Source organism: Sminthopsis crassicaudata, chromosome 4, assembly GCF_048593235.1.
Source record: "Sminthopsis crassicaudata isolate SCR6 chromosome 4, ASM4859323v1, whole genome shotgun sequence".
Lineage (NCBI taxonomy): Eukaryota > Metazoa > Chordata > Mammalia > Dasyuromorphia > Dasyuridae > Sminthopsis > Sminthopsis crassicaudata.
In genome coordinates, this window is record NC_133620.1 from 326,238,084 (window position 1) to 326,264,255 (window position 26,172).

The 26,172-nt window shown below is 37.5% G+C and overlaps 1 protein-coding gene across 9 annotated transcripts in view; it reads left to right on the forward strand.

Annotated features, from left to right (window-relative positions):
• Window positions 1-26,172, forward strand: part of ARSG (arylsulfatase G) — a 203,685-nt gene that overhangs the window by 138,409 nt on the left and 39,104 nt on the right. For all 9 annotated transcript variants that reach the window (XM_074260599.1, XM_074260594.1, XM_074260593.1 and 6 more), the window contains 2 exons: window positions 21,703-21,899; window positions 24,654-24,734. In XM_074260599.1, coding sequence (XP_074116700.1) covers window positions 21,703-21,899; window positions 24,654-24,734 — 278 coding nt within the window. The remainder of the gene's footprint in view (window positions 1-21,702; window positions 21,900-24,653; window positions 24,735-26,172) is intronic.

The following is a 26,172-nucleotide window of genomic DNA, read 5'->3' on the forward strand; positions in this document are numbered from 1 at the left end:
CTCAAACTCTGAAGAAGATGAAGCCTTACTCGATTTTCACACCTGTCTTGAAAGATCTCACCTCATCCCATTCATATATATATATATATGTATATCAGAGTCAAGATTTGAACCTGGGGTCTTCATGACTCTGAGGCTAGCTCTCTATTATCTCATTGTGCCTCTAGAGTGACTTGAAAATATGATTCAGCTTCTACAGATACATTTAACATGCAGCTTTTCAGTCGTACAAAGTGAGGTATTCCTGCCTGACGTAGACTGAAGGCCCCCCCTAAATTTTTCAGGGATAGATTTACAGAACAAAGGAACAATAAAAAAGGATAAACTTTACATAAAAGTGTCATTTTTTCTCATCTGGTTTCCAGTTTAATAGAGTCTAAAGAGATCTTTTAATGTCCGGACAATCTCTAGTTGGAAAGATGTTACCACCATGAGAAAACAGATGACTATCCAATCTGCCTGTCTAGTTACCTAGTTAAGGCCACATACTGTATCTAATTTGGATTTTTTAAAGGCCAAAAGGCCAAAAACAAAAAGGACAATAGTAGTTCCATTCAGGATAATCTGTTTTTTTTTTTTTTTCTTCCTATGTATGTGGATGGCTCATTATATAATCTTTTTTTTTTTTTTTGTATAGGTAGAATCTCTCTTCCACAAAACACATATGGTCTGAAATGTTATTTTTCTTTACTGCCCAAAGTTGAGTTGCATTACATTAATTAAAATGTCAATAGGTTTTAGGCATATTCTATTTATTTATACTAAGATGAGAGAAGAGGTCTGAAAGTGTTTGGCTGGAAGAGATAGCTTTCTGGGAGGTGACACTGCACAGGAGATTAGAGGCTCCAGTGGTGCCTGGGGGAAAGGTGTCAATCTGAGGATTGTTGATAAAAGACACTAATAAAAATTTCTCAAAGAAATTGAAGGGAGAAACATGATTAATTCAGGGAAGGTACAATGGTTGCTCTTGAACATTTCTTATGGACTAGTATTCATGAGAGAAAAGTTTGTTCACAAAGATCCTATAGGTATAGTGCAGGAAAGAAACTGAGGAGAGGTATGAGCAGCTTTGAGAGGAACCATTTAGCATAGGTTTAGGAAAAAACAAAACAAACAAACAAAAAAAAAACTTGACTGCTTTTATAACTAAAAGATGCATAAAAAAGAACTTTTCCAGCATAGAAAGGGGAGTTGGAAGCAATTTTATGTTAAATTGTACCAATCTAAATTGCATAGCAAAAGACATTATGATGCCTCAGCAAGAATGCTGCAATTGAGAATCAGAGAATCTGGGTTTGAATTCCATCTTTGTCACATACTTCCTGTGTGATCTTGGGAAAATCACTTAACTTTTTTTGTCTTTAGTTTCTTCATTTATAAGATGAAGAGGCTGGGTTAAATGACCTTTGAGCCCTCTTCTAACTTTAAAACTATGACCATTCTATTTAGCACCTTAAGCTTTTTCAAGTGCTTTCCTCATAACATCTCTTTGAAGTAGGTATTGTAAATTTTATTTTTACAGATGAAAAAAAACAGAGGCCCGGAGAGGAAGAAAATTGCCCAAAGTTATAACGGGCATGACTAGAAAGTTTTAGTATGTGAATTTAATGGGATGTTATTGTTGCTGTTCAGTAATTTCAGTCTTGCCTAGCTTTCATGACTCTATTTGGAGTTTTCTTGGCAAAGATACTAGAGTGGTAAATCATCATCATCATCATTATCATCATCATCATCATTGTCATTGTCATTGTTCTATAGTCCCTAGACCTCTAGTGAAAATTCTACTGCTCTTCTACTTAGCTCAAGCAATATTTATAGAGTAATTTATGGTTTTATTTTCTTCCTTGAATGGGCTTCTTCTTGGTCAAATATAATTTTTCTGAATATTAATCAAAAGAACACAAATACCAAAAGTACAATTTTAAATGATTTGTACAACCTGGTCATAGAAGTATTTACAACAATTAATTATTACCGTGCTACAAGAAATGACAGATGTCATGACAAAACAGTCAATGAATATAGTAATCTAGTGTTTGACAAACCCAAAGACCCCATATTTTGGAATAAGAACTCACTATTTGACAAAAACTGCTGGGAAAATTGGAAACTAGTATGGCAGAAACTAGATATTGACCCACACCTAAAACTGTATACCAAGATAAGGTAGAAATGGGTTCATGATCTAGACATAAAGAATGATATTATAAACAAATTAGAAGAACATAGGATAATTTACCTCTCAGATCTGTGGAGGAGGAAGGCATTTGTGACCAAAGAAGAACTAGAGATCATTATTGACCACAAAATAGAAATTTTGATTACATTAAGTTAAAAAGTTTTTGTACAAACACAATTAATGCAGACAAGATTAGAAAGGAAGCAACAAACTAGGAAAACATTTTTACATTCAAAGGTTCTAATAAAAGCCTCATATCTAAAATATATAGAGAATTAACTCAAATTTATAAGAATTCAAGCCATTCTCCAATTGATAAATGGTCAAAGAATATGAACAGACAATTTTCAGAAGAAAAAATTGAAACTATTTATAGTCATTTGAAAAGTTGTTCCAAATCATTATTAATCAGATAAATGCAAATTAAGATAACTCTGAGATACCACTACACACCTGTCAGATTGGCTAAGATGACAGGAACAAATAATGATGAATGTTGGAAGGGATGTGGGAAAACTGGAACACTGGTGCATTGTTGGTGGAGTTATGAACGGATCCAACCATTCTGGAGAGCAATCTGGAATTATGCTCAAAAAATTAACAAAGTGTTCATACCCTTTGACCCAGCAGTGCTACTACTAGGCCTATATCCCAAAGAGATCTTAAAGAAGGGAAAGGGACCTATATGTGCCAAAATGTTTGTGGTAGCCCTTTGTAGTAGCTAGAAACTGAGAAATGAATGGATGCCCATCAATTAGAGAATAGCTGAATAAATTATGGTATGTGAATTGTTATGGAATGTTAGGATTCTTACAAGGTACTAAGTCAGTGGAATTGATAGAGACAATAGTTATCTAATTTAGCATGGTTCAGTATGATTGATTTGATCCTACAAGGAGATGTTATGGGCCAGAACTTGAAACAAGGTACTGAGTGGAATTGAGGAGACACTGGTTAAATCTAATTTAGCATTGATTTAATCCTACAACAAATAATGGTTTCCTAGTGATGAAATGATTGGTATGCAGCATATAAGCAAGAAGCTCTCAGAGTCAAGAGGACTTCGGGAGGACAGCAAGAGCACTTTGGGAGATTCAGAGTCAAGATTCATTCCAACTTCCACCTTTGCCCTGGATGGAGACATTTGGAGGACAAGAGGCTGACGCTGGCAGAGACAAAGGACTAATGACAAGAGCTCTTGGGGAACCAAGGAGAGAGATAGGCCTCTAAGAAAACTAACCGAGTCCAAGAAAAGATACAAGTCTTGAAGGAGAAAATAAAGGATTTGGATTTTAACTCCTGGCTGCATTTGGGATTATTGAACTGAACTGAAACTAAGGCTGCCTCTAGAAGCTCCCAAGAAACCTGCTCCCAGAGAATGATTATAATTTAGAGAAAAGAACATTACAATGGAATATTATTGTTCTATAAGAAATGACCAACAGGATGATTTCAGAAAGGCCTGGAGAGGTTTACATGAATTGATGCTGAGTGAAATGAGCAGGACCAGGAGATCATTATACAGGGCAACATAAGATTTTATGATGATCAATTCTGATTGAATGAGATGAGGTGAGATCTTTCAAGACAGTTGTGAAAATCGAATAGGCCTGAAGGACTCTGAAGTTCAAGCAAAGGGCATTGCCTTCCCCTCCTATGATATCATCTCCCTATTTCATCCAAATATGGGCAACTATGTACTTATTGGTCAAGTTCAATTTCATGGGTAGATCTCGCATTTAGAATGTAAGACTCTCAGCCAATGAGGATGAGGGTCAGTGGTGGGAGGGGGCGTTTTGCGTTAGCGATTAAAGGTGCTGTCCTGCCCACAGGAGGTAGCACCTCCTTCTATTGTCTACTGGAAGGGTGGGACGCCCTTCTCGCGAGAATGTACAATAAACTTTGCTTTTCTCTAGAGCTCTCTCCAGCTTTTTTTTTTTTATTAAATGGTGTTCCCTCACCATTTCCGTACCACACATGATGGACATGCTTTCAACTATGAGATGATTCAAACCAATTCCAATAGTTCAGTGATGAAGAAAGCTATATACACCCAATGACAGGCCCATGGGAAATGAGTGTGGACCACAACATAGCATTTTCACTCTTTCTGTTGTTGTTTGCTTGCATTTTGTTTTCTTTCTCAGTTTTTTTTTTCCTTTCTAGATCCAATTTTTCTTGTGCAGCATAAAGATGTAGACATTTATTGTGTTTAACATATATTTGGACGTATTTAACATGTATTGGACTGCTTGCCATCTAGGGGAGGGGATGGAGGGCAAGGAGGAAAAAATTTGGAACAGAAAGCTTTGCAAGGATCAGTGCTAAAAAATTACCCATGCATATGTTTTGTAAATAAAAAACTTTAATTAAAAAAAAAGTCAAGAATTCTTTTTCAATTAATCAATAAACATTTATTAAGCATTGACTATGTACCAGCACTGTGCTAAGTGCTGAGGATACAAAAGATGCAAAAGACAATAATCTCTGACCTCAAGGAGTTACTCTGAGAGTCTATTTTTTTCTTCTTATTTTAAATCAAATTGACCAATGGTTTATCTATATTGTTGATTTTTCCCATAAATCCAGCTCCATAAAACCTAGCTTAATTTTAAAGTAAAAATATTTTAACTTTTATTTCTCCTTTGATTTTTAGCACTTCAATTTTGTTTTTTATTTAGGTTTAAAAATTTGCTCTTTTTAGAGTTAATTTTTTTTTAGTTGCATGCCCAATTCATTGTTCTGCTCTTTTTCTCTTTTATTGAGGTATATATTTAAATATATAAATTTCCCCCTAAATACTTATTTGGCTGCACCCACAAATTTTGGTATCTTGTCTCATTCTTATCATTTTCTTTCATCAAATTGTTGATTGTTTCTATGATTTATTCTTTGACCCACTCATTCTTTAAGATTGACCCTTTATTGAATATAATATTTATTGCATTATGGTCTGAAGAGAGTGCATTTAGTAGTTCTGCTTTTATGCATTTGCTTGTGAGGTTTTTATGCTCTAATAAATGCTTGGTTTTTGTGAAGGTGTTATATATAGTTGAAACAAAGGTGTAACCTCCTTTCGATTCCCATTCAATTTTCTTCAGGGATCTATTATATCTAACTTTTCTTAAGTTCTATTAATTTCTTTAACCTCTTTCTTATTTATTTTGCTGTTGGATTTATATAGTTCTGCAAAGGGAAGGGAAAGCTGAAGTTCCTTCCTAGTATGATTTTATTTATTTTCTCTTATAATTCATTTAAGTTTTCTTTTCTTTTTATTTTATTTTATTTAGAATTTTTTTCCACAGTATATATGCATGAGTAATTTTTTAAAATAATATTATCCCTTGTATTCATTTTTCCAAATTATCCCTCCTCCCTCCACTCCCTCCCCCAATAACAGGCAATACATTTTACATGTGTTACAATATAACCTAGATACAATATATGTGTGTAAATACCATTTTCTTGTTGCACATTAAGTATTAGATTCCGAAGGTATAAGTAACCTGGGTAGATAGACAGTAATTCTAACAATTTACATTCACTTCCCAGTGTTCCTTCTCTGAGTGTAGTTATTTCTGTCCATCATTGATCAACTGGAAGTGAGTTGGATCTTCTTTATGTTGAAGATCTCCACTTCCATCAGAATACCTCTTCATACAGCATTGAAGTGTACAGAGATCTTCTGGTTCTGCTCATTTCACTCCAAGGCCCTCTGTATTCCTCCTGTTGGTCATTTCTTACAGAGCAATAATATTCCATAACATTCATATACCATAATTTACCCAACCATTCTCCAACTGATGGACATCCATTCAACTTCCAGTTTCTAGCTACAACAAAAAGAGCTGCCACAAACATTTTGGCACATACAGGTCCCTTTCCCTTTTTTAGTATTTCCTTGGGATATAAGCCTAGTAGTAGTACTGCTGGGTCAAAGGGTATGCACAGTTTGATAACTTTTTGGGCATAATTCCAGATTGCTCTCCAGAATGGTTGGATTCATTTACAACTCCACCAACAATGCATCAGTGTTCCAGTTTTCCCACATCCCCTCCAACATTCATCATTATTTGTTCCTGTCATTTTAGCTAATCTGACAGGTGTGTAGTGGTATCTCAGAGTTGTCTTAATTTGCATTTCTCTGATCAGTAGTGATTTGGAACACTCTTTCATATGAGTGGAAATAGTTTTAATTTCATCATCTGAGAATTGTCTGTTCATATCTTTTGACCAGTTATCAATTGGAGAATGGTTTGATTTCTTATAAATTAAAGTCAATTCTCTGTATATTTTGGAGATGAGGCCCTTATCAGAACCTTTAACTGTAAAAATGTTTTCCCAATTTGTTACTTCCCTTCTAATCTTGTTTGCATTAGTATTGTTTGTACAGAATTAAGTTTTCTTTTAAGAATTTAGATGCTACACTATTTGGTGAATATATATTAATTATTGATATTACTTTATTGTTGATGGAACCCTTTAGCAAGACAATTTCTCTCCTTATCCCTTTTAATTATTTGCTTTGTCTGAGATCATTATAACTACTCCTGCCTTTTTATTTTTTATTTTTTTGGCTTCTATTGAAACATAATAGATTTCATCCCAGCTCTTTATTTTAGCTTTGTGTGTATTTCTGTTTCAAGAGTGTTTCTTTTAAATGACATATTGTTTTCTAGTTTCTAATCCATTCTGCTACCCACTTCTATTTTAGGGTTGTGTACATCCTATTTCTATTCACAGTTATGGTTGTCAACTGAGCATTTCTTGTCATCTTTTTCTTTTATTTCTCTCTTTTTATCCTGTTCCTCCCCCAAAGTCTATTTTGTTTCTGATCACTGCTTCCCTTAATCTGCTTTCTCTTTTACTCCCTCCACTCTTATTCTTTTCCCCTCTAGCTTCTCTATTGGATAAGCTAGACTTCTATACTCCCTCTTTGAACTAATTCAGATAAGAATGAGATTCAAGCATTGCCTACTTCCTTACATTTTCTTTTCTACTGTAAAAGCTTTTCATTGTGTGTAACTTTTTAAGTGAGATAATCTGCTTGTTCCTCCTCTCCCTCCTCCCTTTCCCCAGTGCATTGCTCTTTCTCACCCATCCATTTTTTTGGGAGATCATTCCAACATAATAGCCATCCCAATATCCATGTACCTTTTGTCTATGTAGAGTCTTTCTAACTGTCCTAATAATGATAAAATTCTTAGGAGTTCTATGTATCATCTTCCCATATAGGAATAAAAATAGTTGAGTTCCTTATGATTTCTCTTTCATGTTTACCTTTTTATCTTTTTATACTTCTTTTGAATCTTGATTTTTGAGATTCAAATTTATTCATTTCAGGTTTTTTTTTAATCAGAAAGATTAAAATCCTCTATCTTATTAAATATCAATCCTTCCTCCAAAAAAAAAAAAAAAAAGGATTGTATTTGGTTTTGCTGGATAGTTATTCTTAGTTGTAATCCTAGTCTCTGCTCCCAAACATCAGGGTTTTTTTGTATTGATTTTTCACAGCTAGTTTGAGGAATTTGGAAGTTTTTGGTGCTTGTTGTTGGGGATGTGCAGGCTTTTGATGAGACAAGGCGCGGGTGAAGTAAAAGAATTTACTAAATTATAACTGTGTGGTACGGAAATGGTGAGGGAACACCATTTAATAAAAAAAAGCTGGAGAGAGCTCTAGAGAAAAGCAAAGTTTATTGTACATTCTCGCGAGAAGGGCGTCCCACTCTTCGAGTAGACTATCGAAGAGAGGAAGCGCCTCCTGTGGGCAGGACAGCACCTTTAATCCCTAACGCAAAACGCTCCCTCCCACCACTGACCCTCATCCTCATTGGCTGAGAGTCTTACATTCTAATCGCGAGATCTACCCATGAAATTGAACTTGACCAATAAGTACATAGTTGCCCATATTTGGATGAAATAGGGAGATGTCATAGGAGGGGAAGGCAATGCCCTTCAGAGTCCTTCAGGCCTACTCGAACTCTGAAGTAGATGAAGCCTTACTCGATTTTCACAACTGTCTTGAAAGATCTCACCTCATCTCATTCAGTCCCTCCTCTTATTTTGTACACTGAGATCTCTTCAAATTTTTTGTAACATAATTTCACATTCCCTATTAATTCCTCACTTCCTTCTGATTCCTGTTGGCCTTGGGCCACCGGCTCCACCCTTACCCTTTTAACAGCATCTATTTAACAGACCCTTCAGCTTTCTCTTCCAACCTGATCATTCCAGATGATGAGTTTTGGACAATTCTGGTTATTAATCTGATCAAACAAGGGATGTAGATAGGGAATAATATAACACCACTAAGAGCTATAAGGCCCAACCAAAGGAGCTGCTTCCACCAGCTTCCCAAACCAGGACCATCAAGAAGTATTGAACAGTGAGGTCCAAGTCTGTACAGGAACATGAGCAAGTTTCCTAATGTTCTTAGTGATTTCCTTCACTAGATTACCATTGTTACCAATCTTTATACAACATGTGGATAAATTTAGTTTAGCACAAACTCTCCCTTCCTCAGCCAACAAATAATCCAGCACAAGTCTATGTTGTAAAATAGCCTCTCTGGTTTGAGTAGCTTCATCAGCCAAAAGATGTAGTGCCTCAGCTGTCTGATTGGTGATAATCTCTACAACTGCCTGAAGCCTAATTATCCTGTTCAACATCTATATTGGAGTTCTATATCCCCAACTTCCATCTTGAGCCCAGGTCGCTGGCCCATACTCTTTGACTATTCTTTCTGGAGGCCAGGCCTCACCCCAACCATTTGCATCTCCAGTCCAAGTGATGGAGGTATCTAAACTCCGTTTCTCCCTTCCCAAATCATCATACAACTGAATCCCTAAATATTGGTTTGCCTGTTCGGGAAGAAAGAAAAATCTTGGCCTTATTAGTCCAATATAACAATTCCCTGTCCAATTGAGAGGCAGGTGATTATAGGCAGTTAAACCACAGATCCAATAATGACCCTTTAGAGCAGGTTGTTCCCTTGGAAATATGTCTGAGCTATTCCTTGTAAAAGGGTAATATTGTTGGTCTCTCATCCCTAGGGGGCTTCCCCCCACAAAGGGGTCATACTGGCATTTTCATAAACCTTGCTCTTTTCTCCAACTACAATTGGCAACTGGCCACTGGCCTGTTAGATTAGAGGTACTCCAAAATGTGGAAAACAGAGTCCCATGTTGCCCGGGTGTCCCTGGGGTGACATTATACCAACCCCATTGGTAACTGTACCCAATGTATATGTTCCCTTTCCTCTTATTCTCTTTTATACATCTTAATACATCCCATTCTACTTCATCACACTCAGCAGTAGTGACTTGTTGATAGCAATATCCCTGCTCTCCTATTTCTGGGAGAACATCCAAGGTACAGTCTTTCTAGTCCTTCCCACACTTCAATTGAGGATTCCTCCCCGTATCCCGCCAATATTTAGACATTTTTGTACAGTCAATTGTGTTTGGCCTCAGGTCTGTTCTCGAATAGGTCCACTCACATACACTAATTCCCAGCTTCAAACCTTGTCCTGTCTGATTTAAGCAGTATTTCCCTTTCCTATCTCCTGTCAATGACCACTGATGTTTCTCTTCTAAATTCCAGAAACCGGTCCCATTATGAATTTGGGATCTGTTGCTAAGGATCCAGGCTGGGCTTAAGGGGACAGGTACCCATGGCCATTGGTTCAATTGTTGGGATCCACCACAGATCCAACAATTCGATAAGTTAAATGTGCTCCCTATATTCTGCATGAGCAGGAGAAATTGGTTCTCATCTCTAGAAGGTCATAAGGAAATAGATAAACCCAAAGCTTAGGGAGAGCCTCATAATGTTCAACTATTATAACACCGTGAAGTTAAGGTGAACTTCCCAAAGGAAAATATATCAAATCACAAACAGGCAAAGAGACCCAGAGTAAGAAAAGAGAAGTCATACAGTTACAATGCACTGGATTCAGAATCAGTGTTCCCATTCAGTGGAGGTCCCCTCCTCTTATGTAATTGGAGGTCTTCCCTGTCTTCAACTGTCCGCTCTGATAAAGGTGGCGCCACAGGTCCTTTTGTCCTGGTGTGGTGTGTCCAGCCTCGTTCCTGGGTGCGAATCGCAGTATCTGAAGTCAGTATCACTTGGTAGGGTCCGTCCCAGCACGGAGTCAGCTTCTCGTCCTTCCAGGAACGGATCAGCACCCAATCACCAACCTGAATTCTATGAACAGGGAAACCTAGAGGAGTCTGAGCTATTAGCCCTTTTTGTTGAAGTCCTTGCAAATGTTCCAGCAATGATTTCACATATCTCTTAACAAATCCTTAGTTTCTAAAATAGGGTCCCAGTCTCCCTTAGGATAAGCCTGGAAAGCATGACCATACAATAATTCATAAGGTGAAAGCCCAATATCTCTACGTGGCTTGGTCCTGATTCTAACCAGAGCGAGAGGAAGGCATTTCGTCCAAGGTAGTTGGGTCTCTAAAGATAACTTAGTCAACTGCCGTTTTATTTCTTGGTTCATCCTTTCTACGTTCCCAGAAGAGGGAGGATGCCAAGGGGTATGGAGATCCCAAGTGATTTCTAAGGCCCTAATCAGATTCTGCAATACCTGGGCAGAAAAATGTGTTCCCTGATCCGAGTCTATCCTCTCCACCATTCCATATCTAGGAATAATTTGTTCTAATAAGACCTTACTTACTGTCGAGGCAGTTGCTCGGCCTGACGGGAATGCCTCCACCCATGAGGTCAGATGGTCCACTATGACCAGCAAGAACTCGACTCACTGGTGGCAGCTCAGTAAAGTCCACCTGGATGCTTTGGAATGGTCTGATTCCAGGAGGTGGTCCCCCTTTTGGAAGCTGGCGTTGGGCAGCCCTGTTAGTCCTTCGACAAACAAGACCACCATCCACCAGTTGTCGAGCCATAGTATATAGGCCGGGGGAAACATACCTTGTCAGTATAGCATCACACAGGTTTTGGACATCCCAATGACTGCCCTGGTGCAGTTGCTGAAGGACTTGCCTCATACTTGCTTTGGTCAGTACCTCTCTGCCATCAGGTAAGAGCCATCATCCTTCCGAGTTCTCAACTGCTCCGAGAGTTGAGGCCTTCTCTTTTTCCTCCTGAGTAAAACTAGGAGAGGGTAGACTAGGGGGAAGTACAGGTATCAAAGCCATTATATGAGAGATTTCCTGATCTCCGGCTCCCTTGGCCTCCCGGTCTGCTAATCTATTTCCCCTTACCTCAAAAGAATTTCCCATCTGATGTCTCTTTACATGTATTACTGCTATATTCCTAGGAGTCAGAATATTTTCTAGTATCTCTCTGACTAGTGTATGATGAACCAGTTCTTTACCTTTACTGTTTACATATCCTCTTTCCTCCCAAATCCTCCCAAATACATGCACCACACCCCAGGCATATTTAGAATCAGTATATATATTCCCATCTTGGTCACACAATAATTTTAACGCTTGATTTAAAGCATACAATTCACAGCAATTCACAAGTTTGAGCAGACCAATGGGCAGGTAGACTGCCCTTGGTAACAGTGGAAGTTCTAACAAACCCATTTCTTTTCCCATTTACCATCCTAGAAGAACCATAAATTCTAAACAAATATTTATCATAACCTTGTGTTGATAACAATAAGGAATTTGTCCCAATGAGTTTATATCCAAGTAGATCTTTCATAAGTGAACATTATTCATACAAATCAGTTTGTTTTTAAAAACATCCAATGCAAATACAATCATATACAGAATGTCTAATGACACACAAGAGAATTCAAGAAGTTTTGATAAGAGATTCCCATTAACTTGTAATGGGAGAGACATTCTGCTATTCTGAAACATAAGGTCTTATCAAGTATTCTGATAAAGAGGCAGGGGTTTTTTTTTTTTTTTTTTGCAGAACTAAGAGGCAAGGAAACGGAGGCAGGACTGAGTCAGGACAATAATTCAAAGTTAAAACATAAGCTAGCCAATCATAGTCTAGCAAATTTTCAGCTAGAGTCCCCTGTAAAGGCCTTTTGTCTCTGCAGCCTTCTCCAAACCCCGCATCTGCTAAAATCAGGTGTGTCTAGCTAGTGGACAGGTAAAGAGCTTTTTCAACTTTTTGCAGCCTCTCCCTTATCTGTAGAGACAAGAGAGCGAGACAAAAGGAGACCTTTTGTCAATCGCAGCAATTCTTAAAAGAATTGTGCCGAGCATAGAGCTCTAACAACGATCCAGGCCAGAAGCAGCCTGGATGTCCGCTGCAAAAAAGAAAAAAAAATCTTTTACCTTTTCCAGAGTTCCATTCAGTACCCAAATTATGTCTATTTTTGAAGTCCTTCATCAGGGAACCAAAATGATGAGGTAAGCAAAGAGTAAGTAGTTTCCAATTAGGCCTGAACTGAAATAAGACATCAGTTTTTCCCAATTTTCTGACCAGTTGAAATCTCAGTTTCCCTTCCCCCCCCTGTTTACAGAAATTATCAGATTATTCACAACAGACTAGTAAATTTCCCAAAATAGCAATAGTCATACAGTTTTATACAGCAATAGTTCTGTTCTCCAGGGGACAAAAAGGAAGCAGGATTAAAATTTTTGCAAATAACCCTATCAAATTATCAGATCAGATTAAAATAATCTTTAAACAAGGAGACTATCACGCATGTAAATAAATATTGAATAACTTGTTTTCAGAAAACTTCAGTTCCAACTCCTTAGAACAGTTATAGACTTGAAAAATAAAAATAAAACATTCAGTTATCAATACCATATAAATGTAGGCTTTTCCTTTAAACAGTAGAAATAATTAATATCTAAATCAGCAAGGAGGTGCAGTTATTAAAAACAAAAAACCCCACTATACTTAATGGGAGGGACCTCTCCACGTGGTCACCCTTCCCCCACACCACCATGCTTCCCGACCCAATATATCATAGCTCCATTTAAACTATTAATTACTTTTACAAATCAATCTTTCCTGTCCCGCCTTTAAGTAAATATATATGTATATATTTTTAAACTTTACACTTCAATGTTTGCACGTAACTGACCCAAATTTCATAAAACTTAATACATGCCCAACAGAGCTGACAAACACTTAAGGCATAGCTCAGTTACAAATTAGCCAATACCTCTAGCAAACATACCATCGAAGTAGGGAGATAGAACCACAACCTCCCCTAAGTAAGTTACCAGCATTGTTTTAAAAACCTATGTTTTAACTTAAAATCCCAATCACAGCTTTAAATTCCCAATAATATAAAACTACTTTGCTATCAGATTTAAAACAATGAACTTCACCAAATAGCGGTTTCTTTCCCCCGGCCCCCATGGCCCTGCTGCAGTCAGGACACGTGGGAGGAAGAGGAAGGAAGCCACCATCTTCACTGGCTCAATCCCACATACTTCCCTGTGTACAGAGTTTCTGATCCCAAATGGGATCTACTAACAGCTATTTCTGGTCAGCTGAAACGACCCCTGCTTCAAAAGACCTAGTTCTCCTCCCCGCCCGCAGGCCCCTGGAAGGGCTAATGGAATTAAATCCTCTCAGGTCCTTCCTTTCAGGTACCATTTAATCCTTTTGGTACCACCAGTCTGTAACAAAACAACAATACCTTATCCGCTTTTTCTTGCTTTTTATTTTTCCTCATATTTTGGCAGTTTGTTCCAATTACTTAATTTATCTCCCAAGGGAATATCTACCGGTATTTTCTGATATTTTTCTCATTTCTCTCCGCGAGGGCTGGCTGGGACTAGGCCACACCCATTGAATTTGGAAGGAGTTTAACAGACTCCTAAACGCCCAAACACGCTAACCATCGCTGGTTAACTCAGTCACCCAGGAAGGCCTAGCTCTCTTCCTGTCTACCGTCTACAGCCCCCTCCAGAACCTATAACTAGACTCAAGGGGCTTCACAGGACACTTACCTCTGGGTTGCTGCACAGCAAATTTCTTGACTGATCTGTCCTCCACCAACCGGTTGGGATTTTCACCGCGGAGTTTCCGTTGCTTTTCTCTGAGTTTCTCCACTTCGGGTCCACTCTACGTCAGGGAGCAAGGAGAAGCCCCTGGATGCTGGCGGGCTGCCTAAATCAAGGCAGGGCGCCATCCCACTAGCACCCAGGAGTTCACTTACTCACCGAGTAAAGGATCCGGACGAGCCCCCAAACTGTGTGGTACGGAAATGGTGAAGGGTCACCATTTAATAAAAAAGCTGGAGAGAGCTCTAGAGAAAAGCAAAGTTTATTGTACATTCTCGCGAGAAGGGCGTCCCACTCTTCGAGTAGACTATCGAAGAGAGGAAGCGCCTCCTGTGGGCAGGACAGCACCTTTAATCCCTAACGCAAAACGCCCCCTCCCACCACTGACCCTCATCCTCATTGGCTGAGAGTCTTACATTCTAAACGCGAGATCTACCCATGAAATTGAACTTGACCAATAAGTACATAGTTGCCCATATTTGGATGAAATAGGGAGATGTCATAGGAGGGGAAGGCAATGCCCTTTGCTCGAACTTCAGAGTCCTTCAGGCCTACTCGAACTCTGAAGTAGATGAAGCCTTACTCGATTTTCACAACTGTCTTGAAAGATCTCACCTCATCTCATTCATAAGTAAAATTAGAAGTTTAAGTTTATTATAAATCATCAAGAGATCTCAAATGGAGCAGAACTCTTTGCTGGAATTAGAGTTCGGTCAGTTCTGCTCATCAGCCCATTCTTCCCACCCTCCTATATATGATTTGAGACAATACAGAACTTTTGGGTTTGAATAGGCTTCAGTAAGGCTATAGAAAGTTTGATTAGTGATAATTCAAATTGTATAGAGCTTAAGTGGAGGTACTTAACGTGAATTCAGTTCTATTGATAGTAAAGTAGAAGTACTTAGCATTAATTCAGCTCTGTAGAAAACTTGGATGGTGTCAGCTGAACTCTATAGAAAGATAAATTAATGGTACTTAACAAAGGTGGGGTTGGGCTGGCTTCTAGGTCAAGATCTCTTATTGTCTCTGGATTGAGAGCAACCAAAGCTGTTGCAGTTGTTGCTGGCTCTAGGTCCACAGTTAGTGTTGCCATGTGGACTTTGGGCTGTTATCCTTATGACCTCCTAAATTTTCTTTGGGCTGTAAAAACGTCTCACCTTGATTTTTTGTTGGTTTCGCCACTCCAGAAAATTGATTTGAGGAGTTATTTTAAAATTGTTTGGAGAAAAGTGTTGGGAGAACTTTGTTTCCTCTATTCTGCCACCTTAAAACACCAGTCCTGAAATGATTACAGAGATTCCCAGATGTAAAGAATTCAAATGAGTAAGGGAAATCTTCTATGAATGGAATCAGAGTGAAATAAGCAGAACCAAATATGTAGGATGACCACAAAAACCCTGGAACTAAATTCTGTGTAATTATAATGACCACAGTTGTCTCAGAGGAAAGTGTCTAAAAATGCACCATCCTTCTTTCTTTATAGAGGCCCATGGGTGTAGAATATTGCACATACTGGCAGATTTAGTAGATTTGTGGGTTGATTTTGCTGAACTGCTTTTTTTACTTCTTAAAACTTTTTTTGTACAAGGGAAGACTCACTAGATGAAGGGAAGAGGAATATATGAGGAAATGAGGATGGTGAAAAAAAATTAATAATATTTTAAACAAATGAAACTTATGGCCTCTGGCCTTGTGATATTCATGGCATAGGACCTTCCCTTATAAAGATCTGATTTTGTAGACTAGTGATCAGTGGAATAGGTTAGGTTCACAGGACAAGATAGTGAATAAAAATAGCAATTTAGTGTTTGACAAACCCAAAGACCCCAACTTTTGGGATAAGAATTCATTATTTGACAAAAAGTGCTGGGAAAAATGGAAATTATTATGGCAGAAACTAGGTATGGACCCACACTTAACACCACATACTAAGATAATGAATGAGATGAGGTGAGATCTTTCCAGACGTTGAAGTAAAGCTTCTTCTTCAGAGTTTGAGTAGGCCTGAAGGACTCTGAACATCAAGGGCATAATTGCGTTCCCCTCTCATGATACCTCCTCCCTATTTCAGCCAAATATAGGCAACTATGTACTTATTGGTCAAGTTCAATTTCATGGGCAGATCTCCAGTTTAGGATGTAAGACTCTCAGCCAATGAGGAGCCAATGAGGTCAGTGGTGGGAAGGGGTGTTTTGCATTAGGGATTAAAGGTGCTGTCCTGCCCACAGGAGGCCCTTCCTCTCTTGTCTGCTCAAGGAGTGGGACACCCTTCTCACGAGAATGTACAATAAACTTTGCTTTTCTCTAGAGCTCTCTCCAGCTTTTTTATTAAATGGTGTTCCCTCACCATTTCTGTCCCACACAATAAGATCAAAATGGGTCCATGATTTAGGCATAAAGAATGAGGTCATAAATAAATTAGAGGAACATGGGATGGTTTACCTCTCAGACTTGTGGAGGAGGAAAGAGTTTGTGACCAAAGGAGAACTAGAGACCATTATTGATCACAAAATAGAAAATTTTGATTACACCAAATTAAAAAGTTTCTGTACAAACAAAACTAATGCAAACAAGATTAGAAGGGAAGTAACAAATTGGGAAAATATTTTTTACAGTTAAAGGTTCTGATAAAGGCCTCATCTCCAAAATATACAGAGAATTGACTCTAATTTATAAGAAATCAAGACATTCTCCAATTGATAAATGGTCAAAGGATATGAACAGACAATTTTCAGATGATGAAATTGAAACTATTTCCACTCATATGAAAGGGATCACTATTGATCAGAGAGATGCAAATTAAGACAACTCTGAGATACCACTACACACCTGTCAGATTGGCTAAGATGACAGGAACAAATAACGATGAATGTTGGAGGGGATGTGGAAAAACTGGGACACTGATGCATTGTTGGTGGAGTTGTGAAAGAATCCAACCATTCTGGAGAGCAATCTGGAATTATGCCCAAAAAGTTATCAAACTGTGCATACCCTTTGACCCAGCATTGCTGCTATTGGGCTTATATCCCAAAGAAATACTAAAGAGGGGAAAGGGACCTGTCTGTGCCAAAATGTTTGTGGCAGCCCTTTTTGTTGTTGCTAGAAACTGGAAGATGAATGGATGTCCATCAATTGGAGAGTGGCTGGGTAAATTATGGTATATGAATGTTATGGAATATTATTGTTCTGTAAGAAATGACAACAGGAGAAATACAGAGAGGCTTGGAGAGACTTACATCAACTGATGCTGAGTGAAAGGAGCAGAACTAGGGGATCATTATACACTTCAACAACAATACTGTATGAGGATGTATTCTGATGGAAGTGGATATCTTCAACATAGAGAAGAGCTAATCCAATTCCAAATGATCAATGATGGACAGCTACACCCAGAAAAGGAACACTGGGAAATGAGTGTAAACTGTGAGCATTTTTTTTGTTTTTCTTCCCAGGTTATTTTTACCTTCTGAATCCAATTCTTCCTTTGCAACAACAACAACAACAACAACAAAATTCGGTTCTGCACATATATATACTGTACCTAGGATATACTATAACATATTTAATATGTATGGGAATGCCTGCCATTAGGGGAGGGAGTGGAGGGAAGGAGGAGAAAATTCGGAACAGAAGGGAGTACAAGGGATAATGTTGTAAAAAAAATTACCTATGCATATGTACTGTCAAAAAATGTTATAATTATAAAATTAATAAAAAAAAAAAAAAGATCTGATTTTGGACCAGGATAGGCTTAGATTCATACTCAGAAAAATCCTGGTCCCCCAAAGAAGCTTTTTATTATCTGTCTGATTCTTTGCCTCATTCCTGATTTCTAGGGAAATTCTCCACAACAGTGCTTAGGTATGGTTCACATCTAGTACCTCTTTTATTAGGAATTTACAAAGTTCCTCCTAGAAAAAATACTCTATATACAAAATAGATCTTGTGGACTAAAAGTTGTTTATTTTTCCATCAGAAAAAAAGTACTTAAAATACAAAGGTCTCCTAAGTGCACATTAACAATTACTTAAAACATAATTCAGTAACCTGTCCCTATCCTTATAATTTCCCCAAATGGTAGAGGCATTTCACTTCCACCTCTGACCTTTGTGATTTTTGCAACTTATAAATCCACATCGAAGGACAAGCTAGAACATGGCTTAGGCTTCCATAGTTCTTCCAGCTGCAGCGTCCTCCTGGTAATGGTGCATATTATTCTTTGAGAAGTATACTTTCAGGACATACCTCCCACTGGGTAGTTAAGATTCAGGGACCCCCTGACCTCTCAAACTCATGAGGTATCTGTCAAGGATGGAATGTCCATTACTTTAGATCATTATTCCATCATCTATGCTTAGGAAGGAAACACAAAACAAGAGGTTTTGTCCTCTCAGCCCAGCTAGAAATCCAAAGGAGTATTGTCACTCCCAAAAATGCTCAAAAAGGAAAGGGAGAGAGAAAAGCCTTTCCTCTCTCCTTTTTTTTTAAAAAAGTGAATGGGTGCCTTTTCCCAGGCTTAGCTGACAGTCATATTCAGCATAGCCCCTAGTTCTGTGGACCCAGAAGGGATTGCTTTGTCATCTTAAAGAAGAAGTCCTTGTGGACCACAACATAGCATTTTCACTCTTTCTCTTGTTGTTTGCTTGCATTTTGTTTTCTTTCTCAGTTCTTTTTTCTTCTTGATCCAATTTTTCTTGTCCACCAAGATAACTGTATAATATTGGATTTAACATATATTTTAACATATTTAACATGTATTGGACTACCTGCCAGCTACGGAAGGAGGTGATTGAAGGAGGGGATAATTTGGAACACAAGGTTTTTCAAGGGTCAATGTTGAAAAATTACCTATGCATATTTTGTAAATAAAAAGCTATAATAAAATAAATAAATAAAAGTAAAAAAAGAACAAGTCCTTAAAGTACTGTATCATTCAGTTGCATCTGACTATGATCTCATTTAAGGTTTTTTTGGTAGGGATGTTGAAGTGTTTTGCCATTTCCTTCTCTAGCTCATTTTACAAAAACATGAGGAAACTTAGGAAAACAGGGTTAATTCTCTTTCCCAGGGTCACATAGCTAGTAAGTATCTGAGATTAGATTTGAACTTGTAAGATCTTCCCGACTTCAGGTCCAGTATTCTATCTACTGAACCACCAGGCTGCACTGTGCCAGAGCTCATATCTATCCCCATGGAATCAAAGTCCCAAGTTCCACAGGATAGGCTATAATATAATGAGTGAAAAAAAAAAGAAGACTTGGATTCAAATTCTCCCAATTTAAAATCTTTTGCTCTTTCTACCCTGATATATTGCTATTGAAATCATCTATTTGTATATACAGAGATCCAAAGTCACTCAAGTGAAAAGACTCTTTGAGGAGGAGGTACTAAAAGTCCCAAATCGTCATTTCCTTGAGCCATGATAGTGGCTATGATCTTTTTTTTTTTTTTTTTAATTCTTATTTTAAAAAAATTTTTTCCGTAGCTTTTTATTTATAAAGCATATTACATGGGTAATTTTTCAACAATGACCCTTGCAAAACCTTCTATTCCAAAATTTTCCCTCCTTCCCCCCAACCCATCCCCTAAATGGCAGGTAGTCCAATATGCCATGGTATCTTTTTAACCATTGGGTGGCAAAATGTCCTATTTTAGGTGATTACCTGTGGTCCCATTTTTTCATATACTTTTCCATAGAGCTTCTCCCAAATAACTTGTAAACAATCCATATAACTAGTATCATTTAGGTATGGGTTCACTTAGAATAAAGGACTAAACTAACTCTGTTTCCCCATCTAATATATGTCACAGACTAATACATTATTGACATTCTCTGCTGAAGACAAATCATCATGGGTTTCTAGTCTTTCGTGGGAAGAGGTACTAGGGAGAATTAGAATTACCCAGCTGGCGAACAATCCTTTCTACCATATCCCTTAAAGGATGTATTTGGTTTCTGCAAAAAGATTCCCACGGAAGGGTGACCTAGAACATTTCAAGACAACAACAACAATTTTCTAGAGAGGTCTAATTATTAGGATGCTTCTACTTACTAACTCTGATGGCTATATTAATCTCCACTTAGTCTCTTCTTCCCCTCTTGCTAAATACTCCTGGTTTATCCATTGATCTGATACTCCCATTCCCTGACCTTCTAGTTACCCTCTTCTTAATGGGTGCAACTTATCTCTGTTAACTCCTAAAAAGTGACGCCCAGAACTGAACAGTGATACTAGATTTGCTCTTACCTCATTGATGCTCCTGTGCTTTTTTAATATAGTTGTGGATAACATTATCTTTCTGGCTTTCAGAATATACTATTGACTTGTTCCAGGCTGTGGTCCACTAAAATCTCCAGTTCTTTAGTGCAGGAGCAACTGTCTATACACAACTCCCCCATTTTATAGTTTTAAAGTACATTATTTGGATCTGGGTGAAGGATTTTACATTTATCTTTATCAAATTTCATTCTGTTCCAATCTTTATCAAATTTCATTCTGTTCTAATACCATCACACTCTATCCAGTTGAGTTATTTTCAGATCTTGACTTTGTGGATTCTTGAGTACAGGGATTAGAGGGAACCATAGGTAGGAGAATAGGCTGCAGTGACAAGGAAAAAATAAATTTTTTAAGTTCATAGCTTTTTAAAAAATAAGGACCTCTAATAATAGTTGTTTGATAGGCTAATAAAAATTTATTTCAGTCTAATGGATTAGATCACAGAATCTATTGTGGTTATGTTTGGCTCTTGGATTTTACTTCTTTTAACCATTTATTTTACTAATAAGGGGGATGGAGGTATGGTTACAGATAAGGTAAATTAACATCTAAAAGAAATACATTTTTTAAAAATTGTGCTATGGCACATGTGACAACAAGGCATAACAGATATGTCATATAAAATTTTTCCCAGTAGATTAATTTTATGTTTTTTCCCCTCAGGCTCACACCAAAACAACTTTAAGTTACCTGGGCATATATAACTCAAGTCAACTAGCATTTATTAGCATCTTCTGTGCCAGGCATTATGCTAAATATTGGGAATATTAAGAATAGACAAGAAACTTAAAAAATGGGAGAGGACAGGAGCAACACTGAAATAACTATATATACAAAGATAAATACAGGATAAATTGGAGTTAATCTCAGAGGAAGGCATTAGCAATGGGGGAACTGGGAAAGACTTTTTGGCCAAAACTTGAAGGAAGCCAGGGAAACTATGAGGTAAAGATGAGGGAAAGGATTCCAGGCATGGGGAAACCCAATGAAAATGCCCTTGAGTTGGTAGAGGAATAACAAGGAGGCCATTGTTTGTATAGAGTATGTGGAAAGGAGTAAAGTATAAGGAGACCAAAAATGTAGAAAGCAACCAGATTATGAAGGGTTTTCATGAAAACTATACAAACTGATTGGACTAAGGAGAGGGATACGGTATGATAAGAGTATTATGGATAGAAAGGGAAGGTAAATTTAAAATATTAATAAAATTTGAAATAAATGGCTCTGGTGAATCTTCATACAGATAACTGAAATTTGACTATTTTCCCCATTTCTATTTCAGTGACAGTGGTCGACCTTTCTTTCTGTATCTTGCCCTAACTCACATGCATGTTCCTTTGATTGTGACTCATCAGTCAGCAGACTTAAAGGGTCAAAGGCTGTATAGGAAAAGTTTGCAGGAGATGGACAACTTGGTCGGCAGGATAAAGGACAAAGTTGACAGCACAGTGAAAGAAAACACATTCCTCTGGTTCACAGGTAAGTACTAAAAAGCCATTAGCCTAACTAAGATGTAATGTATAACCCAGATTAAAATCCTTGTTGCCAAACTCCCAAAATAGAAGAAATACCTAAAAAGAGTTATATTTCATTAAAGGAGAAATCACTTAAGACAGATCACTTAATACAGATTTCTTATAACTATAATTCACTTCAGTTCAGTTCAATTCTACAAATATTTATCAGATCATTGCTATGTGTGGGAGGAATGAGCAGGAGCTGAATATTGTCACCTCTCAGACCAAAGCTGTAGGCTCATAATTACTCAGATATGAAGGCTTTTGGCCATTTAGACAAAACTGAGCTGAATTGTAGTGACTTCAGGGTACTAGAGATGACTTATTGAACTCATTCCCTCATTTGGATCCAGGTCTAAAGGAGAATTAGAAAGTCACGTAAAAGGGTCCCAGGTAAAATATATTTAATCTGAGGAGAACATATCCGTCTCGGTATCTGAAAGGAAATCAGGGCCAAAACCAGTATAACAGTGAATTCCTTTAAGAAAGGGACCACATTTAAAACGAAATATGCTAATATAGTAATATAGAGTGCTCAAGTAATCGGAATGTACTCTCCTTCATGGACTAGAGTTATCTAAAAATAGGCATAGGCTGTACCTTCTCTTCTCTTGTTAGTAATGGGACCTGGGTGATGCATGATTGTTGCTGGGTTGGATTGGTGTCTGGGGAAAAGATTTTTTTCCCTACTTGTGTGAAGCTAATAGTTGCAAGCAGGGATGAATCAAACAACTTTGGTTTCTTGTGGAATCATGGAATGAGCATTTAATGTAAGTCAGAAGACATGGAATTGAGCTCCTCTCTGCCATTTATTGGCTATATAACTATGGGAAAATCACTTGACCTTGGAACTTTAACTTTCTAATCGACAAAGTAGTGGTGATGAGGGAATGCTTATACTATCTACTTCATAAGATTATGAGAATCATCTAAGGAAAAAATATAAATATGCATATACACATATATGTGTTCAAGTAAAAGTCAAAAGTCTGTATTTTGTTATTTAAAGCATTGAGTGGTCTCTCTATATGCATACACATGTATGTGTCTCTGTGAGTAAGTAGAGTACTAGGCCTAGAGCCAAGATCTGAGTTCAAATCTGTTCTCCGATACTTACTAGCCATGTGACCCTGGGCAAATCACCCTGTTTGCCTCAGTTTTCTCAGCTATAAAATGAGCTGGAGAAGGAAATGTCTCTTTGTCAAGAAAACCTGAAATGAGTTCATGAAGAATCAGACACTAGTGAAGTGATTGATCCACAATAACAAAATAACTATATATTATATAGAGAATATATCTACATATCTCTCTCTATATACATACATATATATGTATATATATATGTATATTCTTTATAGCTTTTTATTGACAGTACATATGCATGGGTAATTTTTCAACATTATCCCTTGCACTCACTTCTGTTCTGATTTTTCCCTTCCCTCCCTCTACCCCCTCCCCTAGATGGCAGGCAGTCTCATACATGTTAAACAGGTTAAAGTATATCTTAAATACAATATATGTGTATAGATCCATACAGTTCTCTTGTTGCACAAGAAAGATTGGATTCAGAAGGTAAAAATAACCTGAAGAAAAAACCAAAAGTACAAATAGTCCACATTCATTTCCCAGTGCTCCTTCTCTGGGTGTAGCTGATTCTGTCCATCATTGATCAATTGGAATTGGATTAGCTCTTCTCTATGTTGAAGAAATCCACTTCCATCAGCATACATCCTCGTACAGTATCATTGTTGAAGTGTATAATGATCTGATTCTATTTATTTCACTCAGCATCAGTTGATGTAAGTCTCTCCAAACCTCTCTGTATTCCTCCTGCTGGTCATTTCTTACAGAGCAATAATATTCCATAACCTTCATATACCATAATTTACCCAACCATTCTCCAATTGATGGACATCCATTCAGTTTCCAGTTTCTAACCACTACAAAAAGGGCTGCCACAAACATTTTGACACATACAGGTCCCTTTCCCTTCTTTAGTATTTCTTTGGGATATAAGCCCAGTTGTAGCACTGCTGGATCAAAGGGAGTTTGATAACTTATTGGGCATAATTGCTCTCCAGAATGGCTGGATTCTTTCACAACTCCACCAGCAATGTATTAGTGTCCCAGTTTTCCCACATCCCCTCCAACATTCATCATTATTTGTTCCTGTCATCTTAGCCAATCTGACAGGTGTGTAGTGGTATCTCAGAGTTGTCTTAATTTGCATTTCTCTGATTAATAGTGATTTGGAATATCTTTTCATATGAGTAGAAATAGTTCCAATTTCATCATCTGAAAATTGTCTGTTCATATCCTTTGACCATTTATCAATTGGAGAATAGCTTGATTTCTTATAAATTAGAATCAATTCTACATATTTTAGAAATGAGGCCTTTATCAGAACCTTATAGATGTATATTTCACACATAGGGAAGGCATATACCATATTTACATACATATGTATACATACACATGTACATCTGTGTGTATATAACTTTGAAAACTGTTAAGAACTATGTGAATATTCAGTATTGTTATTGTTGATCCCATTAATCCATGTGTTGGTAGTCAGAATATCTGTTGACAATTTATTAAGATTACCTAATGCTTTAAGTAACAAAAATACAAATGTTGATTTTTGTTTGAATTAGGATGACATAAATGATTACGACAAGTTGTCTTAATTTTTATATCTTGTATCTTCTGCTTTTAGGGGACAATGGCCCATGGTCTCAAAAGTGTGAGCTGTCAGGAAATGCGGGACCTTTTACTGGATTATGGCAAACTAATAGAGGTAGGGAATTGATCTTCTCCTCTATTTTGGTAAAAAGGGATTCATCTGGGATTTAGTATGGTAGCTTACATTGGGAAACTGAGTTTCCTGCTCCTGATATACCAATTCATATTCTTCTCTCAAAGGTATCATTCTTGCCCTAGTAAAATGGTAGTGAGTTCACAAAAAAGAAGAATAGTCTAGTCCTTAATTGACTTTTCTAGCATGGTTTTTCATGGTTCTTTCATATGAAACAAGCCTTCCACTCCAGCCAAACTGGTCCCAAAGAGAACTTTCACCTTTTCTGCCTTTGCATTTGGTCTTTTGTAATTTTTTCTTCAGCACTGCTTCCTAATCCAGCTAATGTAAATCTTATTCATCCTTAAAGGTCCAACTATAATTTCACCTATTTCATAATGTCTTTCATGACTAAAAAGATCCATAGTAAACTCTTCATGTCTTCTTTCTCTGAATTCTACAGAATTTCTGACTTTCTTTCCCCCTATGATCTTGTGATTCTATAATATATGTTATGAGAATCACAAAGTAGAAAACCAAAAAATTGATTGTAAATAATGAGAGATTTAGATTTTGATGGTCCATGAGCAAACTTTAATACCCAGGACCTTTTTATCCTTGCCACCCAGCATCTTAGGAAGGTATGTTCCCAGGTTACCTCTTAGAGAGTGATTCAGTCACAGGATTTAATCATAGTTGATGAAGTTTTAATGTGGCAATGAGGCATTAAAACTAACTGTAAATTTGTGGCCATACATTTCTGAAGTTCAAATAAATGCCTTGATTGGTTGAGCAAAAAACTATCTTTATTTCTTCGGGCCATAAAAAGATTGAGCTATTAGATCTGCAGGCAGTTCAAAGCTGAGAGCATTAAGTAAAGGAAAAAACAAAACAAAAAACAAACAAACAAACAAACAAAAAAAACAGTCTCCTGAGAGAGGGAATCTCTATTGATAGAAAGGAGACAGTTTTTCTAATCTCTTCACATTCTCATTGACCATGGCACTTTGAAAAAGAGTAATTTGACTGTTAGGAGACAATCTGGAAGAGGGAATAGATATAGCCTCTAGAGCCTCAGCAAGAACCACAGAAACTTTCATCTTCTAAATTGCTTGTGGAGTCCAGGGTCTGGACCCAGGAAAACTGAGAGAACCTCAGCTGATCAGGAATGCCAGGCCTAGCTGTGCTGCAGGCCCTGGGCAAAAAGGAAGGAACCAGCACACCTGTTTGTGCAGAAGCAATGGGGCAGGGACTCTGTTGGCTTCCATCACTTGCAGGAGAGAAGAGTTTGGTTTGAGGTTTCAGTCAGAGGAGAGAGCTGAAGTGAACCTAGAAGGACCATCCCCTTCACCCCATGATTTGAGGTGCTTACACTAATCTCATTTAAAAAGAAAAAAGAATCAACAAAGAAGAAAACTCAACCGTAGAAACCTATTATGGG